The sequence below is a fragment of the Melanostigma gelatinosum genome (genome assembly GCF_949748355.1).
Source record: "Melanostigma gelatinosum genome assembly, chromosome: 21".
NCBI lineage: Eukaryota > Metazoa > Chordata > Actinopteri > Perciformes > Zoarcidae > Melanostigma > Melanostigma gelatinosum.
Window position 1 is genome coordinate 19,129,204 of NC_136654.1, and position 18,447 is coordinate 19,147,650.

Genomic DNA, 18,447 nt, shown 5'->3' on the forward strand with positions numbered 1-18,447 from the left:
GTTCTTTTTTTTTTATTTTATTTTTTTTTAAATACAACTTTCAGCAGTGTGGTGCACATGCGTTTCCAATTAAGCGCTCGGAGCCAAAATGCAAGCCTGGGCCCCATTCACCCCTTCAACGACTGACCAAGTCTGAGGAAATGTTAAACAGGCATCATAACCAAAACAGAGACGGCAGATTTTTTTTGAAAAAAAAGCCTTTACTTTCCAAACAATAATTAAGACATCACAGTGAATTGATGATATGGCCTGCAAAACAAAGCACACAATCTAAATAAAGGAACATACTTAATCATAACTTTTGGTGACGCGTTCACAGCTCGGGCACTTAAGACATAGCAATTTGTCCCTTTTGGTGAATGGGTACAAAGCCCGCTGTACAGTGAAAACTACTAAAATACGTCAATGCGGTTGATTTGCGAGGACCATAATGAGAATGCACGGTTTACACGAGGCACTCAGAGTAGGATCTACTTCCCTGGCAGCAGCAATAACTCCCTGTGAGCCTGTCTCTGCTCAGACTTCACTCTCTTGGCCCTAAGGAGCTGTTGGAGGACTTTGATGTTCTGTCCAAATGAATTGACTGTGCTTCTTGATACAGCCCTGCAGTCAAATGACTCGCCCCGCCGATTCCGTCACCTGTGATAAACAGCGTGCGGTACCAAATCCTGGATCGCATGCTCAGAAATGCCACAATTTTTTTCTTCTCCCTTTCAACTTTGTAAATGACTGATAAAAAAAATATATAAATATATGATTGTTGTTTGCCGCCAAGCCCTATCTGAGGAGAAGCCCTTTGATGTGTGAGGCTGTATGTGAGCGAGCAACGCTGGGCTGGTTTTTGTTACCTTCTTACAGCCCTGCAACATCCAGTAGGTGAGCCTTTATGTCGGACGCCCCTTCAGGGCATGATGTTTGTTAGAGCCTGGGCAAGGGCAACAACCTCCAACCCACTTCCATCACTGCCTTTTTTTGTTCTTTTTTTTTTTTACTTAAGAAACAGAGCCAGACAGCTCTGCTTGCACGCCTGCAACTTCACCGACTTGATCCAAGCTAAATCTCAGGCTTATTTAGGAGCGCTGGTGCACAGATACGCACGTACAAAATGTCGTCGACACGTCCACCTTGGGACTTCTCGTTTGTCATTACGTGGGCTTTGAATATGGAATAAGTAGTGACAGGGGCCGTAACGCATGCAAATGGAAAGAAAAGTAATGCCTCGCCGCTAAAGATAGCGCCGAGTGCAACCAATCGACGACGAGCAAACACCGCGACGGATGATTTCGATCAAAGAGCGGGGCAGAGACGGTGGTTCAAGGGAAACAATACTTATCCATCTAAGCCTCCGCTTGGTCAATTCTCATTTCACTAAATCCAATTACCATCGATTGTGCATCTCCTTAAAGCAGAGGTTTAGGTTTTCCTTGATAGTGCAGAAATGGTAGCTCGATGAAGCGGCAGTATTTAACCTATTACAGCCTCCGATGAAGCGGTTAGGTTTTGGGAGGAAAGTGCGGGTTCTACTGGCAAAGGCATTGATCCTCCCACACCCTGGCTTTTCCCAGCGTGCACAGCGATTCCTGTGCCAAGCCTCTGAACACTTCTCTCCCTCTCTCCCTCTCTCCCTCTCTCTCTCTCTCTCTCTCTCTCTCCTCCAGCAGCGGCGGTGCTCCTGAGCAAACCTGCCCCGGTTCGAGCATCTCATTTAGTCGCTGGGGCCCTTTGATGTGGATTCAGTGCTGCAGTGCATATCATTCGTGTTTGAAGGTTCAGCTTCCACAATACAGTGGGGTTTGAAGTTTCACATATTGCAAGTGCTACAATGTGATAATCTGGCTGCCGGTTATGCATTATACATTTTCCATAAAAGAACACCATCACCTGAAAGTGGAATGTGGGGAAAAAAAGTCAGCGCTTGAAGGTATATGTTGACAGAAACTGTTTCTGAGACTTCTGGGTGTGGGACGAAAACACTCTTGTTGTCATGAGCAGTTCGGAAACCGCGCTGTATCGTCTCCCTGAAGGGGGTAAATAGCCAAATAAACAGAGCAGAATAAAATTTGACTGGGGTCCGCCATGCCATTATGAGACCAATTTAGTTGACTGAACGCTGCTCGCGGGGCACAGGGGCCATGACGGCTCTATTCTCCAGCAAGGGCCGACAATGGACAAAAAAAAATCTCCTTCTCCATCTGCTTTCCCAAAGGGGTTGATACGCCCCTTGGGGCACTTCCTTCAGTGTCTTCTTAAATAAAACATGAAAAATCCATGTCTTCACTGAGGCAGACCAAAGTAAAGCTACGGCTTTATCGAGTGTAAGGACACGAAACAAAGAAATAATCGCCGTTGAAAATGGTTGCAATTTCATTTTTCAAAGTTAGAGGAAAGTAAGCCCACCAGTTGTTTTTTTTAACTGCTTCTAGCACACAAGATTTAAAGAATTAGGAGAGTTGCAGAGTGTTTGTACGGCGGTGCACAGCTCCTCGTCTCTTTTTTAAAAGGACGCTTACTGTCTCCAATTGTTGGCAGCCTGAGGGCCTGCCTGCTTTCTTTTCCCTCTTTCTGCATCTATCTTGTGCGAAATACACACAAACATAAAAAAAAAGCAACTCTACACACTGCATTGACAAGTACAAACAAAAACAACCCACACACAAGAAAGAGACGGCGCTTTCACAAACATCAGCCTCTCAATTAGCTTCTGTGCTCATTTCGCCTTAGAATTATTTTTCAGCTGGGTGCTTTTCCCTTTGTTTATTGTAAGCAGACCAAAGCCTTATCAGCAGATAATCACTGCATGTCAAATTCACAGACTTACTGCAGTCACTCGAAAAAACAGAAACAAAAAAAAAGGCTTCAGTGAATAATCTTCTCGGGTTCAGATTGCCTTTTTAGTTTTAGATGCTCAAATCTGTCGAACAGCCAGGGAGACGATCAGCGTTTGTTTGATATAATTCCTTGTGACACGTTAATTGCATCTACTTGTAATTCTCTCTAATTGATGTTTGATACGTCTCAGGAAATTAGGCCAACTAGATAAGACTGCAATTATTATTATTATTATGAGTCCTCCTCGCCTTTCTCTTTCCGCAGCAGGTCTGATGAATTCGCTACACCTAAAACTGTCATGTGTCAACATGCTGTGCAGCTACGCTCTGTATTCCCAGAATAACAAAGCCGGGGTTATGAGCACATCAGCGTGCATTTAAAAACACACTGCAGAGGGCCAACGTAGACTAACCTGAGCAATTTTGACAGAGTTCTGGGTCGAACCACCGGCATGGTATTCCACTTTGCTCCTCTTGACAATCTCTTCAAACCTGAAAGAGACAAGTACGAGACGACATTCAAGATTTTCCACAAAATGAATAACACCAGACGCGGTAAAGGCTTTGGTGTAAACACCAGACATAACCAGCTGTAACATTAGCAGACGACAGGTTTAACAACACTTGTCACATTACAACATGTGTAGGAGGAGTGAGGAGAAATTGCATTTCATAAGCACCACAAATTAGTCAATTCAAAATCCATTATGAGAGGTTACACAGGTACAGTTGAGGAGCAGCTGTGGTTACAGATAATGAAATCCAGTACAGACATGTGTGGTCTGCAGAGAAAGGACCCGAATGACTCTGAGGATCCACCTTTTTATCACTATCAACATGTCAGATATTCCACCAGTTCACCACAGAGTGCAAACAACTAAAATCCCAGCCCATGGTGCATTTCAACCAGTTACACATGACTGGGCTGACTATTCCATACGCTATATGTCAGGTTTGTATGGAAGCCAGGGGAGGCAAGTGAGGAAAAAGATTATTCTAACTTTATGAAAACGTTTATGAAATTGTTTTTGTTGTTGTAATACTCACTCCGGCCACAGGGGGCGGAAGTGCACCACATTCTAAATAAGACTTCAGACATTCGTGTGTCTTTATTCCATGCATTCTAAACACAAGGCACACATATTGTGTGTTAGTAAGTTATGTAAATTAAAACTCACCTGGAACAAATAATAAATGCTTGTAGTCATTTATTTAGTCCTAGTTTAGTTTATTGTTATTCTAACCATTTATGCATTACTGTTGGTAACCTTAGACCTCTCTGCTTCCCACTCTCTCGATCCCGAGACACAGTGTTCAAATGTTACAGCCAACTCCCAATTTATTTATTTATTTTCTAATTTTTTTCAGCAAGTCTACAAACTTTAAACATATCTCGGCAACTGCAGACGAAGCCCCTTGTTGGGAATCGCAGGGTTCAAATTCATCAAATCTGTAAAGAAGACACCAGCAGGTCAAGTCTGCAATGCAGTTTTGCCATTCTTCAACTGTGACATTCTAGGTGCACGCAGGAAATAAAAAAAATAAAAAATAAAATTGTTAAATGGGATACTCGACCACAAGGAACTGAAAAGAGGCAGTTAGGGTTAAAATGCCAACTTGATAAAAGCAAAAGAGGAATACACATGGGTGTAGTTAGCCAAAGAGTATTCCGTAAAGCAGGATGAGCAGGGAACGTTATTTCTGAGGGAACTCAAACTATTTCCTCAAAAGGATGCCTGAATTTAAAAGAAAGGATTCATCTTTCCAGATCGGCAGCCCTTTTGTATTTCATGGGTGCCGTTTTAGGAGCAATTACAGTTTCCTTGTGAGCAAAAACCTTTTAGGCGGATAACTTGTTGAGAGACCACATCTGATTAAATGTTTGATGTATGAACCATACGGCAGAGTTTAGAGACGAGTGTAACAGACCAAACACAATGAGTCAAGAAAACAGACGTGACATTGGGGAATGGGGAGTAAACAATTGCAGAGTTTTCAAACATAAACCCCAGGAAACCCTCTTGGGTCTCCAGTGAAACACTGAAGGCAGTTCTATCATTTTTTTGTTGCATTTTTCCCATCACACTTCCATTTGAAACATCAATAGATCCAATGCTGATGCGTAACGAGACGCAAAGCTGGGCCACGCGGCGAGATAGAGTCTTTATCTGGGGAGCTGAGAATATGAATGTGAATATGAATAAACTGTAAATTGAAGACTGACAATTTGTGAGTGTATTAACATCAGGGGAAGCGATCCAATGACATAGAAGTAGTGTTATGTGTCATTCCACCTCAAAATGAACTCGGTAAAAGCGTTATTTTGAGAAAATGCTTCAGTGCCAATTCAGACCACAACAACATTTTCAGGGGAGGTCAACAGTTGCAAACTTGAGTAATGAGTAATATGTATGCAAAGTGCATCATGGCATCAGCCAGAGGTGTTCCAATACTTCAGCAACAACCTGGTTTAACAAGGCATGGCCGAATTTTGAGCGAGTGTGAAAGTAACCTTTACTGCTTCAAAGAAAGTCTGCATATCATGTCTCAAGGGGGGGGGGGGGGGGGGGGTCTACCCAGGGCAGCATCTTCCTAATAGAAGAAAGAAAAAAAACTTTCCATGCAAGTGGAAAATATGCTAACCGGGGGGGAAAAAAAATAAAAAATCCCTTCCTGAGACACCTGTTATGACTCCTTGACAAAGGAAGAATTTGAGCTCTGTGGGTGTTTATAACACGAAGGCAGCCGAGGGACTCCAGAACCCATTTCAAATAGACACACAGCTTCTGAGGATTTCAGCTTTTTTTTATTTTTTATCTTCCTTCCTAGAAGTATTTGCTCCACCTTTCAGTGCAGACAGCATGGGGCCCTGCTTCTTGGACGCCTCGAAAATCCCATCCGAAAAGGAGCAGCTGCCTCAAGACCTTTACACCCTCAAACATCATGTGATCCCATAGTAGTGACACCGTAAACGGCCCCCTTGGCCATTTAGCAAGAGAAAATCCCATTCCATCTACTGCAGTCTGAGCTCACTCCGTGATGGGAGGGAGCAGAGGGAAAATAAATTGTTTTGAACAAAATGTCCTCAGCCAGTAACCTCTGCTTTTAAAACCTGCTCGTGTTGTTCAATGGGGGGGGAGCAATTCCAACTATGCCGAATGCATTCCTCTAACGTACGGACGGCCTGCGTTATATAACACATGCTTGACAAGAGACTGCCCCTACCACGGTGCTGTTTTTCAATTTCGTACCTTCCAATTTGAGACTAATAGAAGCACTTATATATTCATCTTCAATCAAATTAGGGGAATTAGGCCACTGAATGCTATGTTTGTATTCAGAGGTTATCGCAGTCCTCCTCGAAAACTAATACCCCGTTACACACATTCAAATTGTTGGAGCAGATCACACAAGTCGGGAACATCGTGATGTTTACATTCCTGTGCACGGAGCCCCCACCGACGCTTCCCATCAAGGGAAATATGAGAGCTTCCACTACGAGTGTTCTCTGCCCCGAGTGACTCATGAGTTCCTCTCTCACCTCCCCAAAAAACGATTATTTACATGAGGCAATAATTCAAGATCTTCTCCTCTAAGTCCCTACACGGAGGGCAAGGCGAGCCCATTTACCCAATCCCTCTTCATTGGCCTTTGATGTTAGCCTATCTGGATAAGACCGGATGAGTGCCCTAAAATCCCCGCCGAGTGATTTCACAGGAAGAACAAGTCTCTGTTAATCAATGGCTAGATTGGATCTGGATCCTCGGGAGTGGTCCGCCTGAAAGTCCTCCCGAGTGTTTTGAGTGCACACCGGGGTAATTCATCGCTAATGATCACCGCGGCACCCACTCTTCCTGCGTTCGTCCTCAGTTTAATTGCCTCGTTCACGTTTAACCAGCTTACAAATCACACGGACAGGCAGGGAAACATGATCAAACAGCACCTATCGCTAATCAGGGGAGGGCAAGGGAAGAAGTGAGAGGACTGGGGCCTTCTTCGCTGCTCTCCTTTGGGGATTAGGAAGGAGGAGGCTTGTACAGGAACAGTAAATTGTCTCCGTTTCAGCCATAGCAGCCAGGTACATTTAAACAGGCAGACCCATCTGTCTCTCTCTCTCTCTCTGTGACAGAAGCAGAGAGGGGGCCGCACGGCTAAAAGGCTTTGTAATCCCAATTTCAACACAGGCATCTGGAGTGGCGACAGGTTCCGCCATTGATTAGATTCCCCAATCAGTGTGTGCATCCTCCGCCCGCCTTCCTTGGTAGTCTGGAGGCAGTACAAGGCCCGATGCACAGTAATTGTTTCCATAGGTCAGGCAGAGGAAAAACAGCTCGGGGACGTGATGAAAGGGAGATGGAAAGGGTGAGGAATATTGTTGTTTTTCCCCCCCCAATTAAATTGTTTGTCAAACCCTTCACAAAGGGTTACGCAGTTTATCTGTTTAAAATCAATATGCTCGTCTCAGTGCGAAAGCTTGTCCCGACACAAGACAGGCCCATTAATTATTCTGTTCTGCGCGCTATCGCCGGGCTGCTCAAGGTTGAGCCTTATCTTTTCTTATTTCAAATCAATAATTATCTTCTACCTTGCTCGCACTCCCCCTCAGAAATAGATGTGCTTTTCACTCAATGCCTGTCGAGTCTCTCTGTCTCTCTCTCCCTCTCAACTGGTGAAGACCACAGAATGAATAGGACATTCTTATCAGTGGAACATTAGGGCAGGATGGGAATAGATGGCGCAGAATGAGACGCACAAAAGTACTGAACACAAATGAGTCATGATTCAAACAGCGAGCGAGGCCTTGTTCCCATCCTCCGATACAGTAAGGGATGAACGTTGATTTACACAACAGCATAATGATATTGCCATCCTTCAGGCATCTCAATCGAGTCGTTTAAATCACCGTTCAGCTGAGAAAAAAAAAACGACTTCAGCCGAGATTGAGCATTGTAGACTGGATGCACAATTACATGGTCGTAATGAGTGAGTAATTGCATTAGAATGCAGAAACAACAAATGTACATCCCTTTAATAATCAGCCGATCCAGCAGCCCGTTTGTTGGCATTAGATGAGGACTGCTGTTTGTACTTAATTAGGCTGCAGTCAAGGATTAGGGCGCCGGGGCAAAATCTGGTCATGGAGGATGAGTTCATATTATTTCCTCTTAAAATGTCACAGGTTTTTGGCTTCGTGCTGCAGAGGGTGGCGTTGTTTGTCACACTGCACTGTGTGTGGATGTGGGAGAGGGAGTGAGAGAGGACATGAAAGAAAGAGAGAGAGAGAGAGAGAGAGAGAGGGACACATTGAGGGAAGAGAGTGGGAAGACGGAGCGTGTAAGCAAAGATGGGGCTTCTGCTGTTCTCTTGAGGATTGAGATTTGAAGCCGAAGCACAAAGCCGTTGAGACATTCCCCTTATCTAGGAGGTTGATATCAGGATTTTGGTGATTCAGAGCACTCCGTGTGAATAATTCCACCAACGCCCCCTACTGCGGGGACCATATGGCCCATTGTGAACTTTAAACACACGGGGAGTGTTGCTGCTCACCAGTCAGGCCTCCCATCTCTACCCCCGCACAGGCTAGGTGTGGAGACATGATCGGCTCGGATGGTACGCTAACTAGCCTACATGTGTACGGGGCTGCTGCCATCATTGGCTTTTTTTTTTCCCTGTGTGGCTGCCGGGGATCAAAGATGACTAAAAATAGCCCCGAGCATGCTTTTCTGAACTGAACATGCAGTATGTGCTGTGGCGCCCACATTTTAATTATAAACCCTCTTTTAAAAAAAAATAAAAAAAATAAAAAAAGTGGGAGTTGGAGGGAGAGGAGAGGAGAGGAGGAGGGGGGGGGGGGAGTCGACATGCACAGAGATGTGGATTATGTTTGTTACACTCCCTTTGACTTGTGATCTTCCCTTCTGGCACCACCTGCTGGCAGTCACCTACAACAAGAGGCAGCTCTGGCGAGGAAGAGCCTTAATTATGATTGCATCAGCCATCTCTCATGATGCAGCATGTGTCCTTTAAACGCAGAGCTCTCGCCCTGCATCACGGGCGGGGGAGGGGGAGGGGGGGGGGGGGTTAACCTATTTCATCCATCAAAAAGCAACGGCAGAACAAGATATGAGGTTCTTTTCGTGTTGATTATTTGTCGAGTTTCCTTGTTTTATAATTCAAAAAGGTCGAGATCCACATTCCTCACAGTCGAGTACGGCGCCTGGTGAGCACGTCAGCGCCCCAAATCGTCGGATTCATGCATATCAATAAAACATCAAGAGCGGCGCAGTCAGCGGCTGAACATGTTTCTGATGTCTCAATTACCAGTCGAGTGCCATTAATCTCTGCTCGCTCTCTTTTGGCTCAGAGGTCGGCCTGATGGATGCAGGCCCGCGACCTTTGCCCTCAGCAGCAGGGGGAGCCGGATGTTACGACCCCCCCCCCCCCCCCCCGGTGGGCCGGCAGAGGTGAGTTTAAGTAGTGTAGTACAGCACTGAGCCTCAGCAACAGACAAGGGAGCTGGGAGGGCGGAGGGGGGGGGGGGGGGGGGGTTGTGTCCACACACTGAGTCAAGCATGAGTGCATCCAGTGAAGTGGCACCATGGAAGGCACATGCAGCTTCTGCACGCATGCTTGCATGTGAGCGCACACACACACACACACACACACACACACACACACACACACACACACACACACACACACACACACACACACACACACACACACACACACGCACAAGGAGCAGTGTTTTGCCTCCTGACACACCAGAATAGCTCCGTCGGGGGTTTCTAGCACTCACAGCTCGCTCCCTTATATATTAAGAAAACAAAAACAAAAAAAAACAAAAACAGGGGTAGAGTCAAGTGTGTTTACAGAGCAGAATCTATCACACACACACACACACACACACACACACACACACACCCAGGAGTGTTTAGCATGTACTCAGTGAGCGAGGCCTTTGTTGTTTTCCTCCCAGTAAGCAGATTGAGGTGCATGGCAGCAGCAGGGGTGTGTAAGATGTACACAGACAGCAGGGTGTGTGAGTGGAGAGGCACCTCCACTGATCTCCTGTGTCGTGTGATGATGTGTGTGTGTGTGTGATGTGTGTCTCAATCCAGCGCTGATCCCCCTGAGTCAGCCCTGTCAGTGATATGAGCCTCCCACCCTCTCTCTCTCTCTCTCTCTCTCTCTCTTCCCTTCGCCATCCGGAATGCTAATAACAGCCAGCCACCAACGCTGCCACCCTGAATTATTCATTCAGCAGAGGGTCACACGGCATAATGAGGAGTTTACTCTCATTCTGGATGTGATTGTGACGCTGCTAATCTGCATTTAGCACAGAGAAAGAGAGAAAGGGGGGGGGGGGGTATGGAGAGAAAGCAGGAGGAGGAGGAGGAGGAGGATGAGCGCTGATGAACTTAATTGCTGTGAGCAAACAACCTCTGAAAAGAGTCACGCCATCATCCAGAGATGAGAAAGTAAACAATTAATTATCATCGGACAGAGGGAGTCATAAAACAAATGTTTGAACGTGACTAATATCCAGGAGCCGGCTGATCTCCCCCCCATTTCAGAGGTGACAATACATTCAATGTAACAATGATTCACTCATTTGACACACTAATAGTCATTAGCGCTAATATGATATGGTTAACAAGTCCAAGAGGGTTTGGATGAATGCTATATTATGCAATGATGCATGTTCTTAACAACCTGTAATGCCCAGTTATGCTGAAATAATTCATATTATAACCCATTTTCTAATCCAATGCAGAAAGAGGCGTGTTTTCATTATGTTGACATGCAGAGGCTCCTTGGGGTACAATCAGCAGGCTACTGTTGCCCCCTGCTGGACATAAAGGGGACATACGCATTTTACCGCAATTCAATAAATATTATAAATACCACACATCTTTACAAGTTGTAAAGTCCATTAGACATACACCCTACCTTTGTGAATATAAAACTTACATTTTAAACCATGTGATGGTAGTAGGGACTAAAAAAGTGAGCTGGACCCACAGCACGATATCTGACAATAGGCCTTTTTTTCACAGCAGACATTTTTGACTTGCACACCGGGACCCTGGGACCAGCTCACCGAAATGGAATGCAGCCGGTTGCCTGCACCTTGCCTGCTATGGCAGGCCAAAACGTACGCTGTGAATGTCACCCTCCAAGTTATAGAATGATACATGACTAGGCAGGCAGAAAGGAAGTCAAACACACGTTGGTTTCCTCTCAAACCCCAAAATCAAAACACCCGAGGACTCCTCTGAAAAGAACCAGCATCTACTGGAAACAACCCTTTCAACTGCAGCTCAAAGAACCGTAGAAGTATCATCTAAAAAAAAAGTACAGCAGTAGAGTAGCAGACCCGTGCAGTTACTGCAAACCAACCACCGCACGGTACACAATAAAAGTACAAGTATGGAGAAGCAGCAGCTGCCTTGTTTGGGGGAGCGATGAGATTATTGATATGCGATTCTGGCAGCGCTCGAGATTGCACTGCATGAGGTGTGGATTTACTTCAGTTGTATGTTAGTATTTCTTTCTTTTCATTTGTGCCTTTATTAAAGAGGAGAAAGTATAGATACAGACAGGAAACATGGGGAGAGGGAGAGAGGTATGAAATACAACAAACATCAGGGCCGGAAACAAACCAGGACGCTGCGGTTTATGGTATGCATCCTAACCACGAGGCAACCGAGACACCCAGGAAGTGAGTGGGGGGGGGCAGATCATCTTTTCAGGGCGTTTTTGCTTGATAAATGACAAAACATGTGGTCAAGTGACTGTCTGTCAGTCAAATAATCAATATTACTAATACTTAAAAGTTTCAATAGCAAAAAACGAAAGCGCTTTGAATTAAAATTGGGAAATCAACTGTAACTTTAAACGTTATGAGAGATGAAAAAGCACCAAAAGTGACAGTTGAGGGTTATTCAGGGGGAAAAAAAACACTAAGTCCCCAGCCAGTACTAACAGGGATGTTGATGGTTTCTACAGCAGGCAATTCCTCAGCCACAACAGGATTATATGGGCTCTGCTGTGACTAGATAATTGAATTCAGGCATGGCCACAGTGCACTGCATCCAATGATCTCTCTCCCACCAGGGTGATGGGGAGAAAAAATGAATCGCGTTACACTCCGTCGCTTCAGGAGCACAACAATAGTGTTCGTCGACTAGACTTGTAAGTCTATTGTGGCCTTTTAAGTAATGATGTTATTTGTCAAAAAACAATGCAGCCTCCTTCCATGGACCAATGAGCTTGTGAATGACCTCTTTGTAGAAGGAACCCAACATCCTCAACAGGAATACTGCGGCTCATATCACAGCATCTTAACTTCTCAGAACCTGTACAGCTTTAAAGCAACAGATACAAAAACACTCAACGTGTACATTTCGAGATAAATTCACGGAGATGAGCGCGAGTGTGCTGGCGCGTGTGGTATTGGAGGGGACATGCATTGAAATGCATTGTGCTGGGAATAAACCACCAAAGCCGCATGTTAATCCTGCCCTGACCTTGTGCAGAATGCGGAGGGAACGGTGTCTGTGGGGCTAAAGATAACACCGCTGCCTTTGTGCCGGAGGAGAACAACACTGCTGATGATGCTGCTTTGTGCGGCTGCTGCTGCTGCTGCCGCCCAAAGTCACATGTGTCCCTTTGTCAATGAACAAGACTTGACAGGGTAGCCTATTGTAAGGTACAGACGATATGATGTACTGATCCGTCTTTTGCTATTTATTGTTTGTGCATTACTCAGGTCCTTTATGATTTTACAATCACTACGCTGCCTTGAATTTACACACGAGACACTAAAACGGATGTTGTCGGTTCGCAGGGTATTAAATCGCTCGACTTGACGTCATCAAAACTAGAAAGAGAGCGCGCGCCTTTGCCAAGGCTGCAGAAATAATCCTCCAAATTTGCCATTTCAACAACGGAGAATGTGCACAGCTGTTCAGTTTACATCTGGGTCCAGATGTGCATCCAAGTACAAGCAGCAACATATGGTCATGGAGACATTTTGTTCTTTTGAGGAATGCATTGGTAGTTCATGATGGAACTGTGAAAATGTTCAATTTGTTCAAAATGCCCCACCAACCATGTGTTATCACCAAACTACATTGAAACAACTTTGTAATATTCTGCCAGAAGAAACACGTCCTCTTTGGCAGCCGTAAAGGCTTTCTTATTTCATGTTGTCAACATGTGAATTTGACAGCTTTAAGCCATTTTATTATAAAATCAAGAACATGTAATGTGGTCCTGATACTACAAGTGTCCTGACGAAGATTTATGCCAAAAAACAGGACCAAACAGGAGAGATGTCCCTTTAATCCCAAGACCAGCGGTATGAATTTGGGTTCAGAAAGCAGAAAGAGCAGCGTTTGTCCCTCCGGACTCGTTACCACCGCAGAGGTGCCCTTGAGCAAAGTACCAAAGTGCTGAAGTGGAGCTCCTCAGCGGCCAGCCGATAAGAGTTAGTTATTTCCAACAGATAAGATGTGAGTGTCCTGAACAGCTGGGAGGTGCGAATTACAAGTGATGTTTGGTAAACTCCATCATGAGCAGGATTAACAAGAGAAGCTCGGGAATCAGTGAATCCACGTTTCACAGCGGCCGCAATGCCGACATCATCATTTATTAAAACTTAAATCGAATGTTGCTTTCAAAAAAAGCATTCACTACTACAATAACTTAACTGCCTGACTGATAGTCTTGGGTCTTTTGCTACCAAGGCAATAATAAAACCTCATTCAAGCATCGCTGTTTTTGAAACACGAGGACACGCAACCATGTTTTCGAGGAAGGATATAATGTTACCATTGCATCTGCTTGCATCTGCTGCTTGGGAAAATGTGTGTGTGTGTGTGTGTGTGTGTGTGTGTGTGTGTGTGTGTGTCAAATTCCGAGGTTCCCAGTTACAGAAGGTTGATTTATAACTTGGCTATTTTGAGCACAGCTCAGTGACAAGATGGTAGTAGTGTGGGTATGAATGACCAGTGTGTGCCTTATTTGGTTCCATGTCATTTTAAGACTTTGTGTTCTGAAACATGTGGTGTCCCCGTGAAGCTTTGACTCACAAGGCTTTGTGTTGGTCTTCGGCGAGGATCTGGTCATTAAGCTTCAGCCCGAACCTTTAGAAAAAGATTAGGATCGGAAAATAGATAAACGTCAGCGTGTTTTGGTCAGATACTGCGCAGGAATATGAAGACGTCAGTGAAATAACAAACAAACAGCTGTTTAGACTTACTTGTCGAGGAAATCTTTGTCTACAACAGCTGAAATGTCAAGCAGGGGATTTCCCATCCCAAAGAGTGTGTTTTCACTGTGGGGAGAACAAAAACTTTTTTATGCAGACTCCCACTCGCCAGCGCTGCACGAACAGAGGACACAAACAATCTGCTGTAAAACAGAAAATCATCTGTTACTGATTTGTTGAAGTCACTGAAACTTTAAAGAGGGGTGGACCTGTGTTTCACTGATGAATCTGTTAACTGACATCCTCTGTGCCGTCCTCAGCAAATGTAAAACTGAAAATAATAGTTTTTTTTTTTTTTTCCCCCCATCCAGATGGAGATTAGTCAAATGAAAAGAAGGAACTTCGGCACAATGAAAAGATCAAAATAAAGAATTATCTCTGATTGTTTCACGTGTACCATGTGACATTCATTCATAATGCATGCTTAGACTATGTGTTAATTGTATTAAAATGGTTCCCTCCATGACCCTTTCATCTAGAATTTGTCAGCAGCGAGATATCACAGTGGTCAAAGTCCACAGAGTTCTCATAACAGGTTACCCAACTTTCACAAAACACAAGACAAAAACATATTGATTCTCTGGTTAAGATCACATGAAGAAATAACTGCTCTCTTGTGCAATATTTTGGGCTTTTTTTTTAATTTTTTTTACGTGATCTGCAAGAAGATCCAGGCTCACTGAAGCCATCTCAACTTAATCCATCAGCCTAGAGGTCTGACAGACAGCTGTCTTCAACCAACCCACTGAAAGACTGGCAGTGCTGTGAGCACATTTTAAAAACAGACAATCATAAAAGCTAAATAGTTGGCTGTGGACACACGGGAGGATATTATCATTTGGATCTTACCTTGGAGTTGGCATTATGTCAGAAACCTCAGCAGCCTAACCTGATGATTAGATCAATGGTCAACAGCTTCCTCCTCTCTGTCAAAGCAATGTGCTTTTTGACTACAGGAACCAGCTGCACTTTCACCAACAGTGACTGGTTGGTGGAGGACGGGGGCGGGCCATAGCATCTTCTGGGCATACGATTGGCTACACACGTTCCAATTGTTGTAAAGCTTTCTATGCTGCGTTTGGTGCCAATGGGAAAGAAAGGTCGACCCTGTTGCAAATACCAATACCAGTGATAAAGTAAAATAAAAAAATAACTAATAAGTGATTTGTTAACCATACTCATTATGTGTTTATTCAGATACAATTAAATAACCTTTTGAGTTACATTTAGAAAATACAAAGTTTTAGAGTTGTATAATAACATTATATAAACCAGCTTATAACAGCAGCAGAACACATTAGTCATTTAGATTTTGTTGCTTTTCTTTATCCTGCAAATAAATTCCCACACTCTGTCTAACGGTACTAGACCACCTGGCACCAAAACATCACAAATAATATAGTTTGAAACTTTTTATCAACTCGAACCTCTCCTACGCACCGGTCTCATGAAATAGATGTGGGCGGTGTTCTTCTGCTCTTCTGTATCTAAATGTGAATAATAACAAGTTATAATCCTGTGGCTATGTGTTTTACATTCTGTTTACATTTGGAGCATGATTATGGATGAAATGAATATCTTATCTATTTATTTATGTTAGCCTTGGAGTGATTTTATCGTGTGGTGAATTGATGGCAGTGTGGTATCACCTGGTCGCCTGCATCTTTATCTTAACATCAAGGACCACAATGAATATAAAGTGGTATTGGGCTACATTGAGTCATCCAGATTACATTGTAAGTTGTTTGCTTACTATTACAAGAAGTGTAAATGTTAAAAGGTCAAATAAGCCCATTTTTCTGTGTATGTTAAATTTTCCATGTAGCGTCCTACAAACTGAGTTTAAATTCTCGTTGTTTGTTGCACTAAAAGGCCTTTACCCTGCTTACGTTACTTTGCCCAAACCAGTCTGTCAGAAACCTGAGATGCTCTTGCAGTAAAGGGTGCAGGAATAGCACTGTGGTGATGTGAATTACTCGCCCAAAACGATGCAATATACCCCTTTATAACATTTGTCCTCTAAGAAAAGCACAGGTGTTACTAATAACATTAACTATGGCTCTGTCCTATTCAAGTGTCCCAGTGTGACAGCATGCACAACACCATAGAAACTGAGCAGCAACATGAAACACTGCCATCAATAATCCCTATTTTCATATATCCTCTTGTGGCATGTCTAAATGTCATCCATGAAGAAGGCCATTGCCCTTCCTCCTCTTGAATTTCCGAAGCATTAAGCTGATGGTCATTCTGTTAGGAGCCTGGATTTAGTTTTTCTCCTTTTGTATCTCTGCACCGTGAAGCAGTGTCGATTGACTGTGTTTAAAGCACAATACAAATACAGTGGAGTGCATTACAAGTTAAGTAAATGCTGCACCATTAACTTAATAACATTATGCATCATCACAACAAGGCAAGTTAAATGCCTGCCAGCGCTGTAATTTTATGCTAATATATGCTTTATTACGGATGACAAGACACATAAGACATATTGAAATATATATATTTATAGATCCATGATACACTTTCAAAGGATATTCTTCATACTATGCAAACAGCTGCATTATTATTTTTTATGTTTGGGGAATTGTATTAATTAAAAATGTTTACTCTGAGGTCAATTTTAAAATACTACATTTAAAATACGAACACTTTTAAAAGGTGCCCCCTAACTGATGTTTGAAGGTATTAGTTAATGTTAAAGTTTGTTTCGCACCTGTCAAATCCATTCATCAATGTAGCGAATCAAACCAAAACTCCCACTGTTTTCAGACCAACATGACGATTATCTACACCAGATATTACATATTTTAAAGGACAATAACATGTTGGATAAATCAACATCTCCTGTCTCCCGGTCATGTGATGAATGAACCAACCTAACCCTGCTAGCTTAGGTTAGCATCGTCATGACGGAACATTTAGTGTGTAACGCTAAATGCTAACAGTGTCGTGTGCACACTCGAGTTGATGTAACGTCCAACGGTTCACACCGCTTAGCGCCTCGTCAACCTCCTGCTGCTGACAGTTCACCGCAGCACCAGTGACGTTAGCGTTCATTAATAGCTAGCAACGGTCGGCTAACTCTGCAGAGCATCGCTCTCGCACAAATGGCACAAAAACCGTCGGCTTGTTACCTTAACGCGGTTGTCCTCCCTGTCGACATGTTTGTGTTCTTCGTCAGATATATATATATATATATATATATTTTATAATCAGCAACGGCTGTGTTGACGCGACGGAGCTGCTCACTGGAGGGGAAGAGTCGAGTGAGAGCAGGCTGCAGCGTCCTTTCTCCACTGATGATAATGAACAAATTAGATCGACAGCATGCAGACACAGAGAGAAATGAATGTTCAATAGCTCGCTGTTACTGCTATGCCGAGCCAATGTGCTTTTGAATCGCATAAATAGGAGAGAGCCTGGTGTAGTTATACAGTTATATGATCTCAGTGTTTTCCCTTTCACCTGTTCCACTAAGATTAAGTTCAACTTCACAGTCGGCACATTTCAAACGCAGCAGACAAAACACGGGACAATTCAGTGTGGTAGGTTCAAGATACTGTGTATCATAGTACTTTACAGTGTTCATTGGATATTGCTGCGTCAATGCACTACTTAAACGAGAGAATAGTATCCTAAAATATATTGCAGTTGAGTAAATATACACACCTCAGATGAGTTTATTCACAAGCAGACCCTGAGAGTGACCTATATTCATCGCTTGCCAATTGATTAGAGTAATGCCATCGAATGTAAATTAGTTTTATAATAAGCACCACTAAAGCACATCGTAATCTTAATTCTTATGGTCAAAAACGAGACATTAGTGGCACATTAACAGCATAAAAATAACATCAACAAATGGCATTATGCAAATTCAGGTCACAGGGGTTTCATTTATTTAAGATTAAGTGAAGATCAGTGAAATGCCTCGGTGTCCCAGTGGTAAAATGAACTACAGTTATCCAAGCCCAGGACTTTGTTTACATTCATATCCTCCTCTCTCCCCTGTTTATTGTCGAAAGCAGGGGTCTTAAACTCCTGGCCCGCGGGCCGAATTCGGCCCGCCACGTCATTTTATGTGGCCCGCGAATCCGCCAGCAAAAAAACCAAACCTTTTTTTAAGTTAGACTAATAATAATAAAAATATCCCCATAGTCGAAATTATGAGATAGAAAGTCGAAGTTATTAGATAGAAAGTCATAACTATGATAGAAAGTCATAATTCTGAGATAGAAAGTCAAAATTATGAGATTGAAAGTCAAAATGATGAGATTGAGAGTCAAAATTATGAAATAGAAAGTCAAAATTATGAGATACTTAAACAGTCATAGAAGC

At 43.4% G+C, this 18,447-nt stretch overlaps 1 protein-coding gene across 2 annotated transcripts in view; it reads right to left on the minus strand.

The window, feature by feature from the left end:
• LOC306794749 (adenosine kinase-like) overlaps positions 1-17,337 on the minus strand; it is a 93,390-nt gene extending 76,053 nt beyond the window's left edge. Inside the window, exons 1-4 of one of the 2 annotated variants that reach the window (XM_079292941.1) lie at positions 17,244-17,337; positions 14,098-14,172; positions 13,928-13,981; positions 3,242-3,320 (exon numbers count right to left, since the gene is read on the minus strand). In XM_079292941.1, the coding sequence (XP_079149067.1) occupies positions 3,242-3,320; positions 13,928-13,981; positions 14,098-14,172; positions 17,244-17,272 (237 nt within the window). In that variant the 5' untranslated portion in view covers positions 17,273-17,337. Of the gene's footprint in view, positions 1-3,241; positions 3,321-13,927; positions 13,982-14,097; positions 14,173-14,955; positions 15,078-17,243 lie in introns of those variants that run through there. The other variant, XM_079292942.1, reaches the window with a different exon arrangement.
• Positions 17,338-18,447: the final 1,110 nt, after the last annotated feature.